Source organism: Alternaria dauci, chromosome 1 (assembly GCF_042100115.1).
Source record: "Alternaria dauci strain A2016 chromosome 1, whole genome shotgun sequence".
Classification (NCBI taxonomy): Eukaryota; Fungi; Ascomycota; class Dothideomycetes; order Pleosporales; family Pleosporaceae; genus Alternaria; species Alternaria dauci.
The window spans coordinates 176403-199491 of record NC_091272.1 but is presented as its reverse complement, the minus strand read 5'-3'; the positions used below and the strand labels follow the sequence as shown (position 1 = coordinate 199491).

Here is a 23089-nt window from a genome sequence, read left to right as displayed (position 1 = left end):
GATCGTTGTTGCGAGGCGTGTTGCTAACGGCGGTGGGCAGGAGCGTTGCGCGTCAACGGGTGGGTTAGAGAGGGGGGCTGGTGGGTGTGCAGGGATCATGGGAGGGCGAAGAGCGGTTACGTCATAAGGACAGAGTAGCGGAGGGACAGATATATATGTAAAGCTCGAGTGAGGGTTGCGTGCTGAGGATTTACACTGCATCTACACTTCGGAATTTTATACATTTGTCAACTGCTATTCGTAACAGGAACTACACACGCACACATTCGAATCAATCATGTCCGACCAGAACAATCAACAAAAGGGCTTCTTTGGCACCGCTGCTAGTGGCCTTGGTATGTTGTCGTGTTACCTTTCTTTCGCATTTGTTCTCTTCCTGTCAAACGCTGTTATACCGGAAGCTGTAAGAGAAATGGACTAACAGTACCTACAGGAAACACCCTAGGCGCAGCCACAAACACCGTCGGAAAGGGCGTCCAAGGCGTGACAGACGCTACTGGTAACGTTGTTGCTGCGGGCGGTAAAGGACTTGGTAAGCAACAGATACCCTCGTTGATGTATACGGAAATGCGTGAGGCGGTTCACTAACGATGATGGTGTTGGCGGTAGGCGATGCGGTGACGGGTGTTACGCAGGGCGTTGGGGAGACGACGAAAGGTGAGTGGGAATATGGGATTATGGGTGAGATAGGGGAGAGGCTAATGGAATGTAGCGGCTGGGAGCTTTGTGGGCGATACGACGAAGGCGGGGGGTAGGAGTGTGGGTGGGCAAAAGGATGGGAATCAGACTGGTGGGCAGTAGGGGGTGGGGGTGATGGGATCGCGTGGAGAAGTGACAGTTTGATGGATAGTTATAAGGATGGTGAACTGATATCGGGAAATGACAGGATTTAGTTAATGGGATGTTTTCGATGTGTGATGATAGTGAGTGGAAGTTTACAGATTGGCTCGGCGTGTGAAGTGTTGCGCATCACCGTACTGACCGCCTGCACTAGCTTGAGCGCCTCGTCTGTGGTACAAAAGCGGGCTTTCTTCCTCCTCGGAATGTCTTCTCATCACACATCATTTTCACGAAAAACTTGTTCCAAAAAAACCTGTCTCCACGCACATGACTGCGGGCGTGTGAGCCAAACTCGAAAATACAGTACAACCACTCATGGATTTTGTGCCTGCATCGAAATTGGCGGAAACATATGCAATGGAGTACCTCTCAGAAGTTGCAAGAGAAAAACCGATATGTTCAAAATTGATAGAGGATTGGGTCATGTTGTCGAAAGTCATTGCAAAACTGTCTATGGCGGACTGCTGGCCACTGAAATTTCGCAACATCGGCAGAAAACCGCGAGATCGATAACAGCATGGATCTGTTCTCCATCACTACTCTTTTTAGCCACGATGCAGTGTATCTCAAAAGCACTTTGAAGCTCACCCACGGTGCGAGAAGAACTCGTCCAGCATACACCATGGGCGACGATGCTTGATTAGTTTCACATCCCCTCTCAACACCTCGCCTTGGTATACATATCTCACCTCCTTTGGCCCACTATTTAATTTATTATCCACTGCCTTCTGTCCTTTTTCCAAAAAAAAGCGGGAAGTGATAATCATGGAGTCTTCTTTCCTCCGCCTTCTCAAACATAAATTCGGGTTCCACATGTTCTCGGCTGCCGCGAGATCTTCCTAAAAGCTGAAAGACATACCCATAGGAGCGTTGGTGTTTCGAAAGCTATACCATGGGAGTGAATGTTTGGTTTGGGTCTTGTACAAAAGAACAGCAACAGGATCCTATGGGTGGCTTCTTTCGACCTCTTCCTGTTCAAAGTTTTGTTTTTGGACTCTAAAATCCAAATGGGAAACCGGCATGTGTTGAGCAAGACTTTGCCGTCTGTTCTGCTATCAAAATCCAAGAAAACCAGCAAGATGTGTCAACCTTGTCTGTTGCAACAAAATCGAACAACTTCCAACACATGTCGCGTTTGGGTGTCAGAGAATGACCATGTACATATTTTCACCGCAAAATTTAGTTCTTTCGATTCAACACTGTTACAAGCAGCTGTTAGATTGTTCGCAGAGCAATGTGTCTCACACAACGGATTGTAAGACAACAGCTTTCGCACAAAGAACACAAAAGCAGACCAACCACATACAATCTCAATGTTTCCTTTTTGGTAGGTTGATGTTAGAAGTTGTGTTGTTAAAGTTGCAGCATAGAAGAGTTGGTTTATATGCAAGAGATGTAGCGATGTTAGCGTTCATCCTGGTGTGTTGGAGGATCGACATGTAGTCATCCTGCCGTGTCTTTCGGCAAAACCAAACTGTGAAACAGTAGACACAGTATCGATCATATCTTCATATTTCTGGACCATGTTGATTTCGAAACGCACGAAAGCGACATGACGCCAAACTTGTGTAGTTTTTGAGCGCGGGTTCTCGACACAACGATCGTCATGCATTCTATAATATAATGTCTTTTTCGAAGCATTTATGATCTTTTCCATGGCTGGCATGTTAAACGACCTGAACGGACAGGTTCTCTCAAATCAGAGAATCCGCAAATGGATGTTGCATATGAGTTTGGGCTATGACAAGTGATCACACAGTACAGCTGTCTAGTGCCGTAACGGAGGAGGTAATGTAGTAACCTAAATCGAACACTGTGTACTTCGCAGTGAGAAAGTCTGGGAGAATGTAGTGTATTCAAGCATAGTACAAAGTATGCTCTATTAAACCCCTGGAAACCACTATATCTACGATCCCTCCTCTGCCTGCTGTATTGTCCTCCTGTTCACCTGTGAAGTGCCGACGAGTACCCTTGGTTGCCCTGCAGTCGCTTTCCTCGTGAAAGTTTTGATGTATGAAAGTCTACAAAGCAATCATTAGTCTCGCAATTTACCGAAGAAAACTCACACCATGCACTTACGCAGTTACTGGATTTAGCACTTGTGACGACCCGCAAATTTGCCAAGAGTGATGCACTCGTCTGGGTACCATCCTGTACCGCATTGGCAATGGCCGAGGACGACACCTCCGGCGAAGTTTGTGCATCGAAGAGCGCATCGGTTTCCTGGGTCGCCATTGGTTCCTGCTTTGCCGCAAGAGGCATAGCCCGAAGCGCAGAACCTGTCCTTGAACCAGGTGTTCTGGTCACCAGCTCCCTCCTGGGGCGATCTTGCATCGATGGGCAGATCCGAAGGTGCTCGTACGGAGAGAGGCTCAGCTGGACCGGCGGCAGCGAAGCCAGCGAGAGTGCCAACGGCGGCGATGAGGGTGAGGAACTTCATTGTTGTTGATAGTAAAGAGCGTGTGTGGAAACAAAAGACTGTGGAGATGTAATGAGTGAGTGATGTCTGTTTTAGAGAGGAGACGATAGGTCTTTTATATCAGTTCAGGCTGATTCTTCCTACCGCTTCGTCCTACTCCAGGCAGTGAAAGGGGTTGAGATACGAGAGACAAGCTTGTAGAACTTGATCTAGTATCCTTGGAGCCATGGCGGGCCGAAGCTAGAGTCATTGATGATCAGAGCAGATACCCAACTAGTACAGTCGGATGAACAGCTTTGAGCAGGGATTATGGTAAGTGATCTCGAGGATCTGGCCAAGTGCATCTTAGTTAGCGCGCTCAAGTCTTTGCATCTCGTTATGAGGGAGCGTTGTTTGGTGCTGTAACGGAATCTGAATTTGCCAGTTTTACGTGCAATTGACACCTATAGGTGGTAATGAAAGACATTTGGTTAGCGGAGAAGATCTAAGCCACTTTAGCTAGCTACTTTACGGATCTCTATAAGTACTGTGTAGTTAGGCTTACCAAATATAGATGTGATCTTCCTGATTACGATATGTAGCGACGTTAAGCCATGAGCGAATACGGCCGTACCTGGTAGGGCTATCATTTCTTCTCTAGTATCGGCCCGCAGAGTACAACTGGCTGTAAAGTCTGACAGGTCGTCTTACGATTTCGCCCGCTCGGCCTCAGAGAACTACAAGTATCTTGGCCACAGCTAGTAGGCGGCGGTCGTGATTGCATGCCCAGGTGGCTCCCAAGGTTCACGCAGTGATATTGATGCTACCTGGTTAGGTGCAGTAGGAGGGCATGGCGAGTTGAAAGGACATGGATCCGTAGTCGAGTTAATCGGTACCTAGTTTCCAGTTCATGTTGGGTACGCTCGATTGTTCTGCGCTGTAGTGAGCCTGTCAAAAGCTCGAATGCCAAGTTCGCGCAGGCAAGCTAAACCCACTGGGGTTTAGTGGGCATATCTCCACTCCTCACCAAGGTCCGATTCTAGCCCCTGGTTAGTCGCCCCAACTTCCTCTCCCATACTGATCATCGAAAAAGATATGAGCACACAGTCATTTTTTAGTATAAACCACGACGTAAGCTACACGAGGAGCAGCTTATTCCTCGGACAATTGCCGATCTGTCGTCGTCACTCCGCTGCCGCCCCTGCGGATGCGCGGCTTGCATGTTGTCCCGACGAACTTAATCTGGCCATCTCAGCACTGTGGCGTAGTCAGCGCGTTGTCTTGAAGAAGAATCTCGGAACGAAATTCAGCACAAAAGGAATCGCGCCAGATTCCAGTTTCCGAATACGATATTGCTGATAGTATCGTCCGCCTCAAGGCAGGGCTGGACACTATCATTCGACTTGGGCTTGTTTACCAAATCTCCGCATTGCCCTTCTGACATATCACGATGAATAGCATAGGGTAGATCTGCAGAACCCGCAGAATATGAGGGTGTCCCGGAGGCTCTGCAGATGCTACTCAAGAAAAGGACGAATGATCGGGAGTTTGAGCAGATCTTGCTGTTGGAGGTGGCCAGCGCGCTCTTGCAATGCCCAAAGAAGGCGGTATCGCGATAGTGAATCCCACATTTAGTCAGCGTTGATAATCCCACTACAGCCAACGCTCGCTAGGTGTTCGCTACAACCATCACGTTGAGCTGATGGCTACTCCCGGACCGGGACGACGGTGACCAAATCTGATAGTGGACGGTATTCGATATGCCATCACCAGAATGTTTTGTATTGAGGAGATGCTCGATCTACCCTCGCTTGCCCCCGCACGTCTCAAACACGGCATGCAGTGTAGCGGTAACACGGGCTCTTGAACTATTCAGGAGAGCGGAACATCGGCTCTACTCAGCTTCTCAAGAGTGGAGAATGGCGCACTCGGCTGCCACCATAACGCGTGCACATACTTCCTGTCGTAGGTTGCGACCGCCCGCGACCTGGGCAACGGGATTCCGGCGGACGCCGTTGAGGCATTAGAGTTGTCTGAGATGATCTTACATGCACGATGATATCGCGAAAGTTGAGTAAATCGTCTTGCTGCCGCACCATGGCCCCGTAACTGACGAGTAGGATTTTGAGCCGGGATATCCATTTCCCGGAAGCGTGTCGCTTGAACATAGCAGCCAGCTGGGAGAGCCAGGAGATGCCATGAAGATACGAAAATCCTACAGCTTCCAAGTCAATGATGATATAGAGCTGCGCGAAGCTCGCGATGGTACGTGCTAGGAGGTCAAAACCATCGCTCGATAGAGTCAGCTGCGCGAAATTGCGCACAACTCAGTGCAAGCGAGTGTTCCGTATGCTGTAACATGTTGAGCTGTATGGCCTGGCATATCAACCCTTTAATGACATCTATGGCTGATGCAGCAGTTGCGCCATGCGCCGGTACCGACTTCAGGGCCCAAAGCGTGGGGACGGTCTGATTGCGAAGATTGTTGATGACGTCAACGGCGAAATTCTGGACTTGACTTCGCGTACCGTACCCTCCTCTCACCATGATCATAGTTGGCGACGATGCGGACTCCCAGGCGGCAAACTTCGGATTTGCCCAGAATTGCGACGCTGCATCTGCACTTGTCTGCCGACCTCTGGTCTGGGCACTTATTAAAGCGCGGTATTGCAGCGCTTTTAGCGGGTCCAGCGCGTTGGCACCGGAGAGGAAGTCCATGACCTGGTTCAGTTGGAGATCAGTCAGACGCTGATTGGTGTCGAGATTCGCACTTGTTTGGATCGACTGGTATGCTGCGCATCGTTAGGACTAGTACTAGCTGCTGCAAAAAGTAACCTACAGATGAGTAACCCTCGCATTTCCTGGAGGATTTGTTCTGAACTCTGCAACCTCTTGCTCAAATCCCGTATTTCTAGGTGCATGTCGCGCTGCTCCGCTTGTGCTCCTGCACTCGCTAATACTTCGATCGCTTTCGTACAATCTCCCACATCTTATATCAGGTCACCATAGTAGAGCTCGGTAGGCCGACTCAGAGTCTCCCACGTATGGCGCAGTTTGCCTTGCTGGAACCAGCGCTCCGCCCGAAGAAAGAACCGAATGATCTTGCTATAGATCTCGGAAACGGCCTGTTGCATGCGGGCGGTTGGGTAGAGAGCGTTAGCGAACTCTATGCGTGGCAGCACGTTCGCGATCTGGCTCAACCCTTTAGCAAGAACTCTCAGTTGCTTCCCGTGGTTCTCAACTAACTGCCACCCAAGATTAGTCTCTGGTCTGCACGCAATTCAAAGCGATACCTACGATGAAGAGAAATTTCATTGCTCCCCATGCCAGACTGACGTACTCCGGATGATGCTTGACAAGAACATAAAAGATTTGACCGTAATGGCAGATGCGCGACGAGAGCTTCGACAGCCACTTGGAAATCTTTTTACCCTCATGTTCTTGCCCATACTTAGATTGCGCTTTGTTGAGAACAATCTCCAGGTCATTGAGGCTTTGGAGTTGCTGAACTCTGTTGACAGAATCCCGAATTAACAGTGGCCAATGCAGTCCCAAAGCGAGTGGTATTTGGACGCGCAAGCCATTTCCTCAGCCAATCCTGCTGAGGACGCTTTCAAAGAGGCGCTTTCCATCTTCCACCTGGATCCCCGCACTTGCGCCAGATTTGACAAAGGCAAATGTACCATTCTCTGGCTGAGGGGTAGAGAAAGCTATGACAGAATGGTGTGACGTTACCCAGGTTGATGATCCACAGCGCTGCGGCGCAGTCGTTTGGCCCCATGCAATACTGGCTGCATGCGACGAGGCTGAGCAACAAAAGCCTGGTATATAAGCGCGCACCTGGACGCGAAGGCCCTCGCTGGGCATACCGCCACGCACACCCTATCAAAGCAAAACACAATGGAACGCCAAGGAGGCGCAAAGCTACAACAAGCCGCTCCTGGCAGTATCATCGTCGAGACTCGTAGGAATGCGATTCATTCTGTACCCCGAACCCCAAGAGGCTTGCGCAAAGTGCGAATGGAAGAGCAATGGGATGTGGGATCTCTAGACGCTTTAAGAGGGTACGCTCCTCTAGCACGGGATGAGACGGCGACGAGGGAGTTAGATTGGCGACATCTGAAGCATGAAAGCAAGGAAGACACTATTGGACGTCACGAAGCCACAGATACTTCGGACACGGCCAATTCCCGCCCTGCCACCTCGGTAGTTGTGGAGAATACCCGGCCTGTAAGTCTTTCTCAGAATAGAATGGTGAACAGGATATGCTTACCTATGTAGACCCGCCCTCCCATCTATCACCACGAAAGTTCAGGTGTTATGTACGAAGATCATGCTCGAGATGCTCAACAGTACATGCATCATGACTCAGCTGCTGATGAGGCACATGTAGTCGAAATATCCCCGCACTCATCTCGATCTTCATCACCACACCGGACTGAATACTGGTCTCCGGAGAGGACTCCAAGAGCTTCAGCGTATCCTCAAACGAGCAGGCATTTTGCACATGTAGAACCAAATTCCTTAGATGAGGAGGATATTAGGAATGCATCGAGACCACGCCCAAACAGACCCCGAACGAAGCAGCGACAACCCGCTCCACCACGTACTGCACCGTTGGAAATGGTCTTGGCACATACAAAAGAAGAGGATAGCACGTTGAAGGAAGTGCTTGATGAGTTGGAAACTCTTAGACTCGAAAACGAGCAATTGCGGCATCGCAACGGCGAGTCATCTTTACCTTCTCAACCGGCAGTACTCGCATATACCAGCAAAGTCTTCTATCAAGTCGGTCGGACCTTGTATCTGGATGAGCCACGTTGGGAGCCTGCTGAGGGATCTGGCGTTGTGTTACTGGCCAACAATCCAATCAGGAATATTGGATACTATCTGGACCAACATCCGGAGATTGCCTTCGCCATCTACAAGGAATACCATCCAACTCTGCCTTCAGACCGCAGCAAGATTGAAACCAAAGATGGTGTCTATGGGTCTCCCAAACCGATGCATGAGTTCCTCTCGCTCATCGCGCCCGACATGCTAGATGCAGTGGAGGGGCTGGTTCAGCGAATACCTCACTTTGGCGACTACTTCCCCTACTTTGATCCTGAAGGACAGATTCTGGCCCCGTATCTATTCATGTACTACAGTGCACCATTTATACCCGAAGTACTATCTGAACTTAACATAACCAGTCAAAATCTCGTCAAACAACTGCACGCAGTCATCGATAAAAGCTACGGATACGAATACGATTCAGCGAAGTTTCAGGCGGAGAAGGGAATGGTAGCGCGTAAACATCTCAAGTACCTCATTCGTCCTGGAGATGTTCTCGTCAGGAATGGAGTCGGAGGTGACCTTCCTCAGGCATGCATTTCTACAGGCTGGATTGAACGTCCGGGGGCTATCCTCGAGGAGTCACAATTCGAAGAACCCGATTACATCCAGAGGAAGCGTGTCCCAAGATATGGCCCCCTTGCCAACTCCGCATCCAGTCGCAAATTGACCACTTATATCTAGGAAGTTCCAGCGTGGTACTGGCTGTTCGACGGCAGCTTTGCGAAATTTGAAACCCGCATAGATATTACCATGTCTTTGGGCTATGAAGAAGAATCAGTCGAGATTAGAAATCTCAATGTCTATCCCTTTCAATATGCAAGTCAAGAGACAAGATCATTGCTTGAGAAGAGAGGGAAAAAATTTTGGTCTCTTTGAAACATCGTCTCGTACATGCGGTCTGAAGATGATGAGCTCTACAACGTAGGTCGACGATCAACAAGATCTCTGGGACTTTGATAGATACTAACAATGTAACCACAGATCGAGGATAGATACATGGTCGATACAAAGGCGTACAAAATGCTTTTCCCGAATTCGAACATCGCGAAACTTCGTTGCAAAGACGACTTTGGGGCCGCAGCCATGGCCCGCGATCAACCACCTGAGGAGGGCGATGCACTTTTGGCGATGCCACCGACTATCATGGCTCACAACCTACAGGAGAAACAATGGAGAGAGATTTTTGTCGATCGTATCACCGACGTAGCATGGAACAAGCAAGCCTTCAAGGATCTGGTCGCTGAACCAGAGACCAAGGAACTAGTGCAGGCGCTAGTTATGAAGCAGCTGAACGCCAAAAAGTCGACCGACTTCGTGGCTGGCAAAGGTGATGGTCTCATCATGCTTTTGCATGGAGCTCCTGGTACCGGCAAAACATTCACGGCTGAGGGTGTCGCTGAGTTCGCGGAGAAGCCGTTGCTTCGTGTGACTTGTGGTGATGTAGGGACAGATGCTGAAGTTGTCGATCAGCGACTTCGTGCCACGTTCCAGCTTGGAAAGATGTGGGATTGCGGTACGTTGTGTCTGATGCCTTTGACTAGTGAAAGCTACTAACAAGCATAGTTGTGCTGCTAGATGAGGCAGATGTGTTTCTGGAGGAGCGTGACATGAAAGATCTCAAGAGAAATGCCCTGGTATCCGTGTTCCTGCGTGCGCTCGAGTACTACGAGGGCATTCTAATACTGACCTCAAATCGCGTTGGCACCTGTACGTCACCATCAAGGCCTGCGAGCTATTGATAACCATGCTAACAATCAATCTAAAGTCGATGAAGCATTCAAGTCCCGCATCCAACTCGCGCTGCACTACGACAACCTCGGATTGATCCAACGCAAGATTTGGCGCAACTTTATTGCGCGTATGAAGACGCTTGAAGAATCTTCTTCTACAGATCTCGAGGACGTTCTCGACCATATCGACGAGCTTAGCAAAGAACCCATGAATGGACGAGAGACCCGCAACGCGATCACGATTGCGCGTCAACTAGCCCAATTCAGAGAGCAACCCTTCCAGTATTCACATCTCAAGCATGCTATTAGCGTAGGAAGTCGATTCAGCAAGTATCTGAAAGATCTGAGAATGGATTATACGGACGATATGATTAAGCAGGATAGTGGGATCAGGTTTTCTTACACGGCAGCGCCGGACGGACTTGAGTGAGACATCAATATCGTTCCAAGGATTGAGAGTAGATCAACCTGGCGATGCATGTTCCAAGAGTTACTATAACAATAGACCTCAAAGTACAGTTGACCAAGTTTTAAACATCTCTTGGTCTTTCTGATTGCAGGTGTCAGGGACAAGCCGCTAATCAGCGACTAGTCACTCGCGACTAACCTCCACATGCCGACTGACGACGATACTATCCTTGTTGTTGTTCAAAAACCGATGGTTCTTCTCCAAAATCTCCTTCTGGCTCTCACTATCGCTAAACACGCTATTCTTACGACCACCGCGGACCTGAAAGGAAGGGGAATGTGGATCCTTGTTGTCGGCGATGGTGCCGAGCTCGAGTTCGTGGTCGAAAGGTTTGTAGCGATGCGAACGACCACCGTCGCCGCTGATTCCCTGAGGTGTACCTCCGGAGTGAGGTTGCTGGGAACTGCCTGAGCCGAGGTGGAGGATGCGCTGGAAGAGTGGGCGGAGCGTGGCGATGTTGCCAACGAGCATGCCGAGGGCGGGCTCGGCATAGCCCCAGATGAGGATGTTGGCGAGGCCATAAAGATAATCATGGCTGCTTGTCAGACCAACGGTGTACTTTAGGCGGACCAGGCCCGAGATAGATGTGCTAAAAGGTTGTTAGCGATGAATGATAGCCAGTATCATGGTTGTCATACAAGATACCCAAGCCCAGAATGCCAGCAACAGAGATCTTGGTGTTTCTGTTCATCTGCACGTTCCACAAGAGAGCGATTGGCATGAGTGCAGTTGCCCAATCGGTGAAGATGTTGACCGAGGTGCAGAAATAGTAAACATTCTGCAAATAGACCGACGGCTCGCAGTGTGTTCCTTCCGCCATGAGATCGGCTCTCCAGGCGGCCCTAGACATTAAGAGATTAGCAGTGGGTAAGTAGCTTTGCATGGCCTTGTACTTACTCAACGGGGTGGCACTGGAAGATGATGTAAAGAATGGCTGCTAGGTTCGTGGCTGCGCAAAGACCCATGATGGCGTAGTTGATGTAGATGAAGACCATTCTTCTTCCAGCTATTCGGTTCAACATGAAGGCAATGCTCAGCTTGATGAAGATGATCGAAGTGCAGTAAAAGATCTGGTAGAAGAAGAACCAAAAGTACGCCTTCTCTACATATTTCTGGTTGCCAGGCCGAGCGAAAGTGATGTCTTTGGAGCCGATGCCGTAGTAAGAGCCGATAGTCGTAACGATGGTCAGAGTAAGGAGAGGTACCTGAGACGAATGAGCGGGAAAATGCTCATGAACGAGAAAGGTGAATACATACACATCCGACTGCCATTATCCAGTCTTCAAGAGCCCAGCTCCGATTGTTGATTCTGACATATGTGCGCATACCCATCGTGATGAAGGCCAGCAGTCCTGTCGTGAGGACAGTTGCCGTGAGGTTGGGGCCAAGATCCTTTCCTGCAGTCAGCTTCATGCAGATGCTTCTAGTCGTAGCTCGGCTTACCTCATGCAGCACCATACTGGTAGTCTCTCAGCGATCCAGGTGAGTGTTGCGTTTTAATGCGTGGGATTTGATACTCAAACGACCTACAACGTTGGATGGAAGTGAAGTGAGAGATCCCTCAGAGTTACTGGCGCCTCAGAAGACTCAATGCAAATGGCTGGGTCTAAACATCCAAAGGGGTGGAACGCTTTACATTCGCTGCCTGGTTCGTGATCGTCCCAGAAATCCCCGGCGCCCTATTCACCCGCATAGATCCGCATTCTGATGATCGGCGTGCTGAGAAAAGATCATGCAACGCGTCTCCACCTTCATGACTTGTCTTAGAGCCCCTGATACTTGGTATCACTTCTTATCGTTTTCGGCTTCGTGCATGGCGATGGATGCTATCACACCTCGGTGATTCACCCGACATGATAGATCGCGCGTTGAGATGAAGTTCGTGTACGACTGCGCGCACTTCTGGTCAACCTCATCAATGTAAACACGATATGTCGGGCGAAGAGAGTGGTGCCGATGGAGACATCAATGGAGTTCCGATCTCTGCGGAGATTTGACGTTCTGCACCTATCTCAGGTGAGCGAAAAGAGCAGGGTCCGCAATCCTACGCTAATTCGGATGGAGATAGGATCATCCAATCCCTCTTCGCAAACGCTCTCAATGGGCTTCGCTTGCGACGTTCCGCAACGTTAATGACCACTACCGACTTCCCCGTTGCTAATGTGCCAACGCTTGTGAAACATGGATGTACCGGGACATTTCCCGGTGCGATAGGAAGAAGACACGCAGAGGCGAATATCGCAGCCTGATTGCGGGGCCTCTTACTCCCAAAGCCTCGCATAAGTTGTCGCCATCGTCTGGACTCTGTATTATCTCTGATCGACATTCTTTCCGTACAACACGCCACCATATCGCTTGTATTTTTTGATCCCGCAAGGCCGAATCGCAACCACACCAACAATGTCCGACCTGAGCAAGCTCCCAAAAGACTTCTATGTCACGTCTATGCAGTTCACCAAACACGCGCACCAAGACGCGTACCCCGCAATCGATCCCAGCAGCCCAGAGCATAGCCTGGCAGGAAAGGTCGCAATTATCACAGGAGCTTCGCGTGGTATTGGAGCCATGGTATGTTGAAACACTATTCACCGAGCGCATCCCCTTCCTTGACGACGTGATGTCATACTAGCGCGTGCTAAGACTTGGTGTCTCAGGCAATGGTACCGGCCTTTGTGAAGGCTGGCGTGAAGGGTGTTGTGCTTCTAGCCTCGAATGCCGAAAAGCTTGCAGCGACCGAAAAATCCGTTAAGGCGTCCAACCCCAGCATCGAAACGCTGACATACGCTCTCGATATTTCTGAAACAAAAGCCGTTGAGGCTGCCTTCGAAGCGATTCGGCACAAATTCGGTCATGCGGATGTCCTGATCAACGCCGCCGGTGCCATGACAGGAGACGGACCGAAACTGCACGACACCGACCCTGATCAGTGGTGGAGGAACTTTGTAAGACCCAATTCGTTCCTTGTCCCACAACTAGCCGAGTCGGATTTGGATGAACTGACACCTCCGTCGTAGGAGATCAACGGAAAGGGCAACTATCTGCTCATCCGCTCGTTCCTGCGTTTATTGCCGAGCCCCGATACACCTGCCACTATCGTCAACGTAAGCTCATGGCAAGCGTTCTTCACGGTTCCGCCGCTCGGCGCATATTTCATGTCGAAATACATTCTAGATGCCTTGGCTACTTACGTCGCTGCCGAGTACCCAAATGTTACCGCTGTGTCGATGCATCCGGGTCTGGTCGCTACGGATATGCTGCGCGAGCCCTTCCGGTCGCTCTTCAACCAAGATAGTCCGGAGCTTGTCGGTGGTACCGCCGTCTGGCTATGTCAAGAGAAGGCGAAGTTCCTCAGCGGACGCTTCATCGCTGCAAACTGGGACGTGGAGGATCTGCTTAGCCGCAAGGAAGAGATCGTGAAGGACGATCTGCTGAAGCTGACGCTCAAAGGCGAGTTTGGAGTATGAATGTCGCGAGCCGACTAGTTTCCGGAATGTTCGCCAATGTTATGTTGTGATATGACCCTAACGCCGGCGCGCTTGGCTAGGCGGACATGTATGAAGAATGTACTCTTGTGTCTCCTTAACCATTCATACCAAATATCTGGCTTTTCCACCAGCTCTCATTTGATACTGCATGGTTTGGTAGCTCGGTTTTCCGTATATCCGACATGATTACTGACGATGCAGTGGTCGTCTGCCCTTACCATCGGCATTGGAAGTGTGTGATGTGAACTCCAACTCTTTACTATTATGAAATATCGCAATCGATCAACACTGATCCTGCATACAGTAGTCCAGTTTCGCGATGCGATGAGGTGATGAGGGTATTAGCGGTTGAAGACACACCAACGCGGGGTAGGGGCTGACAAACGACGCTAACCCCGCACACGCCCCCGCTAACGATCACCTCTGATCACTAATACCTCTACGGTTCATACATCTCGTGGGTTGGAAGCAATCTGGCATCCAGACGAGTCCTACATGACGACGTGTGTGCGCGCAAGACTGGTAGAAAAGAAAGTTTGGGATCAAAATCATTTGGGCACGTTCACATCATTGCCCATCATTTGCGCAAGACATCCATATTTCATACGTTCTTTGTAGATGACGTTCCATGTAAATGATGATAGGTGGCATCGCACATGGATTACCTCATGTAGGAAGAGCCGATGCGATGAGATTAAACGTTGATGTGGTCATAGTCCAGCTAAGTTCGCAGGCTTGCCAGACAGACCCGGATTCACATACATCATATCCGAACCCAAGTCGCCATATCCCTACCGCCACAAAAGTGTTTCGCGACGTGATCCATTCTCGTGGCAACAGTTTCGAAAGTGCGCCTACAGAAGCCGCACCAGCAGGAGTTAGGTTCATGGGCCGATAAATCAACCTCTCTCGACCATTCATGAGGAACGGTGAAGTTCTTCCTGACTGAGACGGATTCGCCTGCGAGGTGGATGTGCAAGACATGCTGCTTGAGAAGGTCCTTCCGGAAAAATGTACGCTCGACGGTACACTTGTCCGAGCAAGCTGCGATTGCATGTTTGCTTAGATGATGGATCGATCCCATCGTTTCCGAGCAAAAGACGCATTCAGAACGCGTCTTGAATGCTTCCGTCAGCATGCAAATCCACCACCGGTCACTGTAGCCATGTACGCCAGCCTCATGCCTCTTCCAGTCGAATGAGTTCTTGAATGAACCACAACATCCGATCACGGTACAGAAAAACCGGTTCTCGGGCTTGCCGAGACGAGGGTATGCGGTATATGTCGGTATCGTGTCGAACATATTCTCACGCACGTCGGCCTGATGTGTTTGAGCGCGATGCCTCCGGCCCTTCCGCTTTGCCGTAGTAGAGCTTCTAGGGGTGGAAATTGAGCGGGTTGTTTGATAAGCTGAGTCTGCTTTGAAGTCTTCATAGAGTTGGGTCGCGACATCGGGGGTACTCTCTGGTGTAGGATGGTCTGCGTCAAACGAGGAAGGCCCGTAGCTGCTACCATTCATGTTCATCGCAGGCAGCGAGATGGAACTGAAAGGCAGCATCTCGTTTGCGGTGACTATCGAGATTGATTGCACGTCGTCTAGACATGCAGATGTGACGTCACGTGGTTGGCTACAAGTATCATTTCGACCATTTCCTTCGTTGGCATGCCCGTCGAATACTGCATGCATTGTAAGTAAAGGCTCTGAAGCCAGACCGGAATAATGCACTTACGATGCTTCTCCCGGGTGCGGAGATTGCTCAAACAGTTGTTGAGTTGATGCTCAGTGTAACCCGTCGCCGCAACTAGCTCTGACTTCTCGGCCGGCGTAGGGTACGGCCAAGATGCGTGAAGTGAAAGCCAGTCACGGACAATTTGCGGGCGTCTCTGACGTTCAGTGGATTTGGAAAGAGTGCAACCCAGAGCGGACTGTGACGGTAGAGGTTGTGAATGATCGTTTGGACGTTCAATAGTGTGCGACAAGGAATAGTCTTGATCCTGTACCAAGATATCGAACCTAATGTCATCTCCGTCCAGGTGTCCAGTCATATCTTGGATTGTAAAGACATTTTGCGTTGAGCAAAGGCTTGTCAAATCTCCATCATCTTCCACATTTCCGTCGTGTTCGCAGTCAAACAAAGACCGAAATGACTGTGTATCCGGACCTGAAACACCAAAATCCTGATCTTTGGCTACATCATCAAAATCGAGGTAATCACCGTGATGCGGCTCCCAGGTCAAGCCACCGGAACAGTTTTCGGAATGCGTAGTGGCGCCATCCGCATCGAAAACGCTGTCAATGGAGAAATCTAGATCGCCGACGTTGCAATCAAGAAAGTTCCAGTCATCCGCGCCTTGAGGAACTTGGTTCCAAGGGTGGCTAGTAAAAGGTCTTGTCAACACAGTATGTAGTATTTCTCGATGTCAAACTGCGAATAACAGTCACGCGATAAAGCGCGTGCCGGCACGCTCCGATCTCAAGAACATGGGCACAGTAGGCGGAATATGGGAGCAGGCCATACCTTTCCTCATGACAAAACCTGTCGGACGTATGGCTGGATAGCCTTCGTGGAACGAGTGCAAAGTCCTGATGCAGGTGTTGTCAGTTGAGGGCGTGAAGTAAATAAGAGCGCAACAAGTCAACGGTGCGCTGCTAGGTTGCACCAATGATTTGCTAGTAGAGGCGAGGCTTAACTTACTACTGTGCGCTTGTCGGACATTGGAGGGGACGGGGCCATAGCTCGCCCGCTAAGCCTTTTCTGGTCGATACAAGCACAAAATTGGACACCGCACAACAACAAACGCCCAGAAAGTGATTTTAAAAATGGGAAAAACGTAGCAGAGTCTCGCATGAGCTTGAAGGCCTATTTTCAGGCTCTAGAATGAGTTTTAAGGCGTCGCAGTAGAATGCATGTGCCGGGCATGCTGTTGCCCAAATGGGCTAAGTGCACTGACAAACGGTGATTCGCCACAGGCACGCCACTAGCGTCGAGATCTTTAGTTATCAACCACGAGAGTGTAAAGTCGCTTTTTCAATCTCCTGGGAGGCCTACTGTGTCGCGATAATCATTGGGCTGATCTGTACTGTGATGAAGAGTTGATTGTATGGGGGCTTTGGTTTTGATTCGCTGGCTATGCCACGAGTTACCAAACATGGGAGATAGATAACGATCCGATGACTTGATACCAACAGAGACATCTATCGAGAAAGGTGTATCTGTTCATAGCAGTCATGGAGGGTGCATGCCATCTACAGTCACACTCCATGTACGCCATGGACGTGTAGACACCAAAAGAAAGACATTATGGAAATCAGAATCGCGATGAAATGATCTCATGAGAGCGTAGTATCGGAAGCGTCCAGCCTCGAAGCCCATGTACTGATCTGGAAACCGTCCCGAAAGTGTTGCGCGACATGATCCATCCTCACAGTTGTAGTCTCAAGGAAACATCTGCAGAAGCCGCACCAGAGACCATCTAGGTCCGGAGAGACGCCATCTTCAGTCTCTGACCATATATCTGGAGGCTCAAACCCTTTCTTGGTGTAGTCGTTCGCTGTGGAGAGGTGCGCCCCTAGAACGTGCTGTTTCAGACCATCCTTGCGATCAAACACCCGCGCGCTCTTATCTTTCTCCAAGCAGACGTGGATATTGTGCTGATCGAGATGGCTCATGTCATGGACAGTGTCAGAGCAGAAGATGCACTTCATACCCGGCATGATCGCGGCGTTGTTGAGCAGACAGAACCAACGAGTGCTGCCGAGATGATGAACTCCGGCTTCGTGACGTTTCCATGAATATGGATCCTTGAACGGCTTTCGCTGGCAGATTGTGCAGTGGTATCGGTTTACGGTATCGCTAGTGCAATCACGAGAAGCATTCGGTACATCCATCGTTGGTTCTTTGCCAGTGGAAGGAGAAGGCCTTGACATATATCGTCTCTTGCCCTTCCGCCTCGAGACGGTAGTGTCGGGCGAGCCATGATGACGAGAAGCACCAGCAGCGTTGACGTTATTGTCTAGGTCTCTACACAGTTCATCGAGTACTGGCAGATGGTCAATATCTGGTCGGCATCAAGCATCTCTAATACTGACCGTGCCTATCACGCTTTCTGAGATTGGTCAAGCGGCGGTTCAGCTGCGGGATCGTCATACCGGCAGTAGTCGCCAGCTCCACCTTCTGTTCGGCTGTAGGATATTGATTGAAGGGGTGTGCATGAAGCCAGCGCCTCGCCGGGTCCATGCGTCCATGAAGAAGATTCCTTTTTGATTCCTTAGACGTTTCGCATATGATGGGAGAAGGCGATCGTTTATGAATGGAAACGAGCGAAGAATTGTCTGTACACCCCGAACTTGGTGGCGGGAAAGTCGATTTCGAATATGTGGTAGCGTGGGCATTATCGCACCACTCCACTACAGGGCTCAGGTCTCCATAATCAAACGAAGAAGGTATCAACTCAAGGTCTGAAAGTGCTACATGTCCAGGTATTGCAGGCTGATGAGGCTCATGGAGCCAGGGTGGCTCGCTTAGCTGTGGTATGGTGGGGTTTAGGAACACGTCGCTAATACCGAACTCGCCGGTATAGGGAGGTTCATATGCAGCTTCAGTCCAAAGCCATGGCTCTCGAGCATGCTGTGCATAGTGATGAACATCACTGCACACTGACGGCGCTTGATCGCAAGTGTTGTAGCTGCTATGTTCATCAGCTTGTCGTCCAGGATGCTTGCAAGGCTAAGCGGCGAGAGAGCATGACGTCATCTGTTGCTCCATCTATACATGCAAGATGAGCGACGTTACTAAGAGCAGTTTGCTTACCGTAATGTGGGAGAGTCGGTTGTCGTGGTGGTCGAAATGCAGTTGTGGTTGTTGGACAAGTGTGAAAGGTATTGATTGGAGGACTGTCGTGGAGGACTTTGAGGGGCACTCGGCTGAGAAGGACTACTCTCCGGAGTCCCTTGGTTTTGGTCCATTTTCGACGTGGGTCGGACGTTCGCACGAGGATGCAACCACGTAACGCGATTGAAACGAGCTAAAAAAGGTATGGAGGTAAGAGATGAACTCTCTGATCTATCTGACAAGATCTCAGCCTTCTCAGATGAGTTTCAAGGCGCAAGCGCTTTTGGGGTTTGCAAAGGAGTTGTGAGCACGGACCACGTTGCCGTAAGAGCCCTGCCTCCTCCGTGAAGCATGGAGTCTTGATCACTCCACCTGTGTATGTTCGACGCAAAAACTCAGCAATTCGTCGCACCGATGCAAATATGCTTAATCAAATAGTTGAAGATGCAGTATCTTCATCGTCAGCTGAGAAGCGGCCCAGATTAGAACCATGGCAAAATCGCGCAGCGAAGAGTACCAGGTACCTTCAGGTCCGCGTATCTCACTAGGAGAGCGTTGTACATATACAAGCTCACGGTTTACGGATAATGTTACAGCTAAGGCCATTAAGAAACACGATCATGACCCACAGTAAAAGGATTGTAGTTTGAATCACAACATCGCATTCTCGTTACGTACATACAACAAAACCAAGGCCGTCACAGCATCGCGCAACACCTAAGCCCTCGCAGCAGCCAAAAGACGCGTTTTACCTCTCTACGCAGGATCCCACGACAGGAATCGCAGCCTAGGTCAGTCTTGTTTGCACTTCCATATCCGCGTCCGATCAACCAGGGTGAAACGAAGGACAAAGAAGAAACCAATTACTCTAAAGATGCGCCTGTTTCAATCAAGGTGCATCTTCCTGCTGTACGGCCAGAGGTCTATGGCTACCCTGGAACCATCTATGTTATTTCGGCATAAGACATTTTGGATTGATACTGCATTCTATTCAATTGGTGTGAATCTTCAAAGCCACTATTTGATGTCATCATCTAGAATGCAGCAGCCGTGTAACCCCCTATCTTCACTAGCTTTTCTGTAAGAGAAAAGCTACTACAGACCAACCTCGCTACCATACTTATCCTTCACATCTTTTCCCCGCGTTGTTGGAGTCTCCTCTATGTTGACTAGAATACAGGATTCTTGAGGTTCGCAGAGTCCGGTATCGGCTGAAGGCAGGTCCAGTGCTCCTGGAACACCCCGTCTTTGTAATGCATAGGCTCGATAGCCTGGAGGCCGGGATCTCCAGGGTAGCGAGTGATATGCATGTGAGGAACCACATACTCTCCGTCGACAAAGATGCGTTTGTAGTCGATACGCGCAACACCAGGGGCGTCTGGATCGCGACTATTCTTGATCTCTTCTGCCCGCATGTGTTTGGCAAAGTCGATGATGGATTCTGCACCGGATCCAACGGATTGATCGTGTTGCTTGTAATCTTTTGCAATGAGTTTGCGGACCTCGTCAAATTCGTAGTACCTGAAGGCGAGGAGGAAGAGCTCGATAAGCTTCGTGGCCGCAGCAGTCTGGTTCGCGTCATGCGTGTGCAGATTGCTGATGCGCTTGTAGGTTTCCGCGGCCTCAGCGCGGATCTTGGTAAGGTCGTAGCCCATGATGGAGAATGAATATTAGCGAAGTTGTGATGTTGTGATGTTTCTGTGAAGGTGGATTCTGCTGTCTCTTATACCGCGATGCTTTGTATGTGCCGGCCTGCGCCGCTCATCTGGCAAGATTGAGTTTCTTAGTATGCAACACATCGAATCCCTTCGATTGTACGAGTTGGCTGGTACGAGATGTCCGCTTTGATCGAATAACAACCCAACACAATTCCGCCTCACCCACACAGAGCGTACAGTTTCGTCCGGTTTTGCTTACAGAGACGTGTGCAATAGATGCCGTAATGGATCTGTCGTCAGCGAATAGTGGAGCTCACCACCGGACTAAGCTACGTAGTGCCCGCGCGGCAAGGAATCCGGTAGATCTTCAATACGCGGGGAAAGCGGAGCTGAACTGAGACGTCCTTTGATCACAAACAGCGTGACTGACTGCGTTTGGCGATAATATATCTGTCGCCCTCTGTATTACTTTCGTGCTGTTTCGCCTAGAGTCCTGGAGGTATCAAAGCTGGTTGTATGGATGAGAGAATAGCGTAGTCCGAGACCAGAAGTCTAGCTATTACCCTAAAAAACTCGAGAAACCTTCAGTTTTGGTTCGGATGCCGATCGATCATGCCGGTCAGTATCAGAGGTGATAGTATATCCGCACAATCTGTCCGACGCTAAAGTGCTGCCCTCCGGGAGTCGTCCATGACATTCTCAGCTTCGGCCGAACTTGTTGCTGTCGAGAGTGTGGAACATATAAGTTGCAGTCACTTCATCGTCAATCAACATACACAATCATCTAATTATCAATCATGGCTCTTCCAAGTGGGCCAATCACTCGCGCTCATGACCCAACACCCTACGGACTCGAGGGGAAATGGACCAAAATGCTGCAGAAACCTTTTGCCAGCTTTCCAAGTCGCTTCCAAGGCGAGATTTCAGACTTGGTGGTGTTTGGGCAGATACCAAAAGAAATCAATGGCACTTTCTACCGCATCATGGTCGACCCTTTCTACCCCAGGGACGACGATGTGCCGGTCGAGGGGGATGGCAACGTCTCCGCCTTCCGTATACATAACGGCCATGTAGACATGAAGATCAAATATGTCGAGACCGAACGCCTCAGGCTCGAGAAGAAAGCTCAAGAGCGTCTGTTCGGATTGTACCGCAATCCTTTCACCCACCATCCTTGCGTGCGGGCAGCGGTTGACTCCACAGCCAATACGAACCTCGTATACTGGGCTGGCAAACTTGTTGCTCTCAAGGAATCTGCGCTTCCATATCAGGTCGATCCTGACACTCTGGACACACTTGGCTACGACCCGTTCCACTCCCCATCGGAAGCCAAAACCTTCAGTGCCCATCCCAAAGTCGATCCTTTCACGGATGAACTCGTTGTATTCGGATACGAAGCGAAAGGGCTGGGCACACTAGACATCGTCATCTATTCCATTGACGCACAAGGCTCGATGAGAGACGTTCAATGGGTCTCTTCTCCCTGGCTTGCCTTTATCCACGACTGTGCAATCACCAAGAATTTCCTCATTCTCGTCCTGTGGCCGTTCGAAGGCGATGTCGAACGCATGAAGGCTGGAAAGCACCATTGGACGTACAAGTACGACCGCCCAGCCACGTTCATCGTTATCCCACGGCGCAGCGCACAAGTGCCGCCCGGCTGGAAACCTGGCGAGCACAGGGTATACCACTGGGAGAACTGCGTTATTATGCACACGGCCGGGGCCTGGGAGAGCGATGACGGGAAGCTACACCTTGAATCATCGCGCGTCTCGTACAACGTCTTCCCGTGCTTCGAGCCGGAAGAAGGACCGCCATCGCCACGGGGTCCGCCACGAGCAGACTTTGTGCGTTGGACAATCGATCCAGCACAACCTTCTGCAACCAAGATAGCTGGTCCCCACGTTCTATTGGATGTGCCTTCAGAGTTTCCACGTATCGACGAGCGCTTTTCGACTCACCAGTACGAGTGGGTGTTTGTGCCTGTGATTCTTCCACAGACGCCGGGTGCCATCATACCCATACACCTCAATAGAGTAGCTATGCTCAACACCAAGAGCGGAGAGACTCGCTACTTCAATCCAGGCGAGAACTGTGCAGTACAAGAGCCTGTATTCATTCCGCGGTCAGGAACTGCACCCGAAGGTGATGGCTGGGTGTTGGTCATGGTCGAAAGGAAGACTGAGAATGTGAACGAGCTTGTGCTTTTGGATACGCGTTCTTTTGAAAAGCCAGTTGCTGTTATCCGCATGCCGTTCCGACTGATGAGTCAGGTGCACGGCAATTGGGTGGAAAGTTCTCAAATCGGCGAGCGTACTCATTTCTCGCGCACATAGAAAGACGTAAAAGTGAGCGGAAGAAGCAGTCTTGAGTTTGAATAGCAGGCTGCCTTGGGCTCTGGGAACAGTACAAGTACATAGTATCAAAAGTCTTCTATTTTGGGCAACTTGCGGATCATGAGTTTCAAAACACGTACGCTAGGTTCACGTTACCACTCGGCGGTGGGGAATAATCGAAAACCCATTAGCCAAAGCCGGGCCACAAGTGTTCGTTCTTTTCCCACCACCGAGTGTTACTACCTAGGTACTCTCCTCTTAGTAGGTTAATGCTATGTACTAAACTTTTTGATATAACAAACTTGCTAGTGACAAGACGTAAGCACCACGCGGTTAAATGACACTGTATTGAATCGCGGTAAAGGTGTGTTTCCTAAACACCTTGCTTCACTGTATGCAGCGGTATAGAGAAGGATTACATCTCGTCCCACGTTCAATCACTAGCCAGGCAAAGCAGGAATCGTAGCTCGATAATCAGCATATATTCTTCCCATGATGAACT

At 50.0% G+C, this 23089-nt stretch overlaps 7 protein-coding genes across 7 annotated transcripts; 5 read left to right on the top strand and 2 right to left on the bottom strand.

Annotated features, from left to right (window-relative positions):
• Positions 1-194: 194 nt before the first annotated feature.
• ACET3X_000048 (uncharacterized protein) lies at positions 195-801 on the top strand (the record flags this gene model as incomplete). The annotated part of the gene is made up of 4 exons (XM_069447777.1): positions 195-335; positions 434-532; positions 610-657; positions 713-801. Exons 1-4 carry the CDS (start codon positions 278-280, stop codon positions 799-801), a joined length of 294 nt encoding a protein of 97 aa, XP_069310290.1. The 5' UTR covers positions 195-277.
• A 7060-nt stretch (positions 802-7861) lies between these two features.
• Positions 7862-8758, top strand: ACET3X_000047 (uncharacterized protein; the record flags this gene model as incomplete). Its single annotated transcript, XM_069447767.1, has 1 exon — positions 7862-8758. The coding sequence occupies one exon, from the start codon at positions 7862-7864 to the stop codon at positions 8756-8758; it is 897 nt and encodes a 298-aa protein (XP_069310289.1).
• Positions 8759-8968: 210 nt separating this feature from the next.
• Positions 8969-10237, top strand: ACET3X_000046 (uncharacterized protein; the record flags this gene model as incomplete). Its single annotated transcript, XM_069447756.1, has 4 exons — positions 8969-8998; positions 9059-9590; positions 9641-9784; positions 9843-10237. 4 exons carry the CDS (start codon positions 8969-8971, stop codon positions 10235-10237), a joined length of 1101 nt encoding a protein of 366 aa, XP_069310288.1.
• Positions 10238-10399: 162 nt separating this feature from the next.
• On the bottom strand, positions 10400-11734 carry ACET3X_000045 (uncharacterized protein; the record flags this gene model as incomplete). Its single annotated transcript, XM_069447745.1, has 6 exons — positions 10400-10865; positions 10915-11118; positions 11174-11346; positions 11383-11481; positions 11534-11668; positions 11720-11734. 6 exons carry the CDS (start codon positions 11732-11734, stop codon positions 10400-10402), a joined length of 1092 nt encoding a protein of 363 aa, XP_069310287.1.
• Positions 11735-12604: 870 nt separating this feature from the next.
• On the top strand, positions 12605-13740 carry ACET3X_000044 (uncharacterized protein; the record flags this gene model as incomplete). The annotated part of the gene is made up of 3 exons (XM_069447734.1): positions 12605-12844; positions 12931-13218; positions 13291-13740. Exons 1-3 carry the CDS (start codon positions 12677-12679, stop codon positions 13738-13740), a joined length of 906 nt encoding a protein of 301 aa, XP_069310286.1. The 5' UTR covers positions 12605-12676.
• Positions 13741-19762: 6022 nt separating this feature from the next.
• ACET3X_000043 (uncharacterized protein) lies at positions 19763-20248 on the bottom strand (the record flags this gene model as incomplete). The annotated part of the gene is made up of 1 exon (XM_069447723.1): positions 19763-20248. The coding sequence occupies one exon, from the start codon at positions 20246-20248 to the stop codon at positions 19763-19765; it is 486 nt and encodes a 161-aa protein (XP_069310285.1).
• An 800-nt stretch (positions 20249-21048) lies between these two features.
• Positions 21049-22587, top strand: ACET3X_000042 (uncharacterized protein; the record flags this gene model as incomplete). Its single annotated transcript, XM_069447712.1, has 1 exon — positions 21049-22587. One exon carries the CDS (start codon positions 21049-21051, stop codon positions 22585-22587), a length of 1539 nt encoding a protein of 512 aa, XP_069310284.1.
• Between the last annotated feature and the right edge of the window lie 502 nt (positions 22588-23089).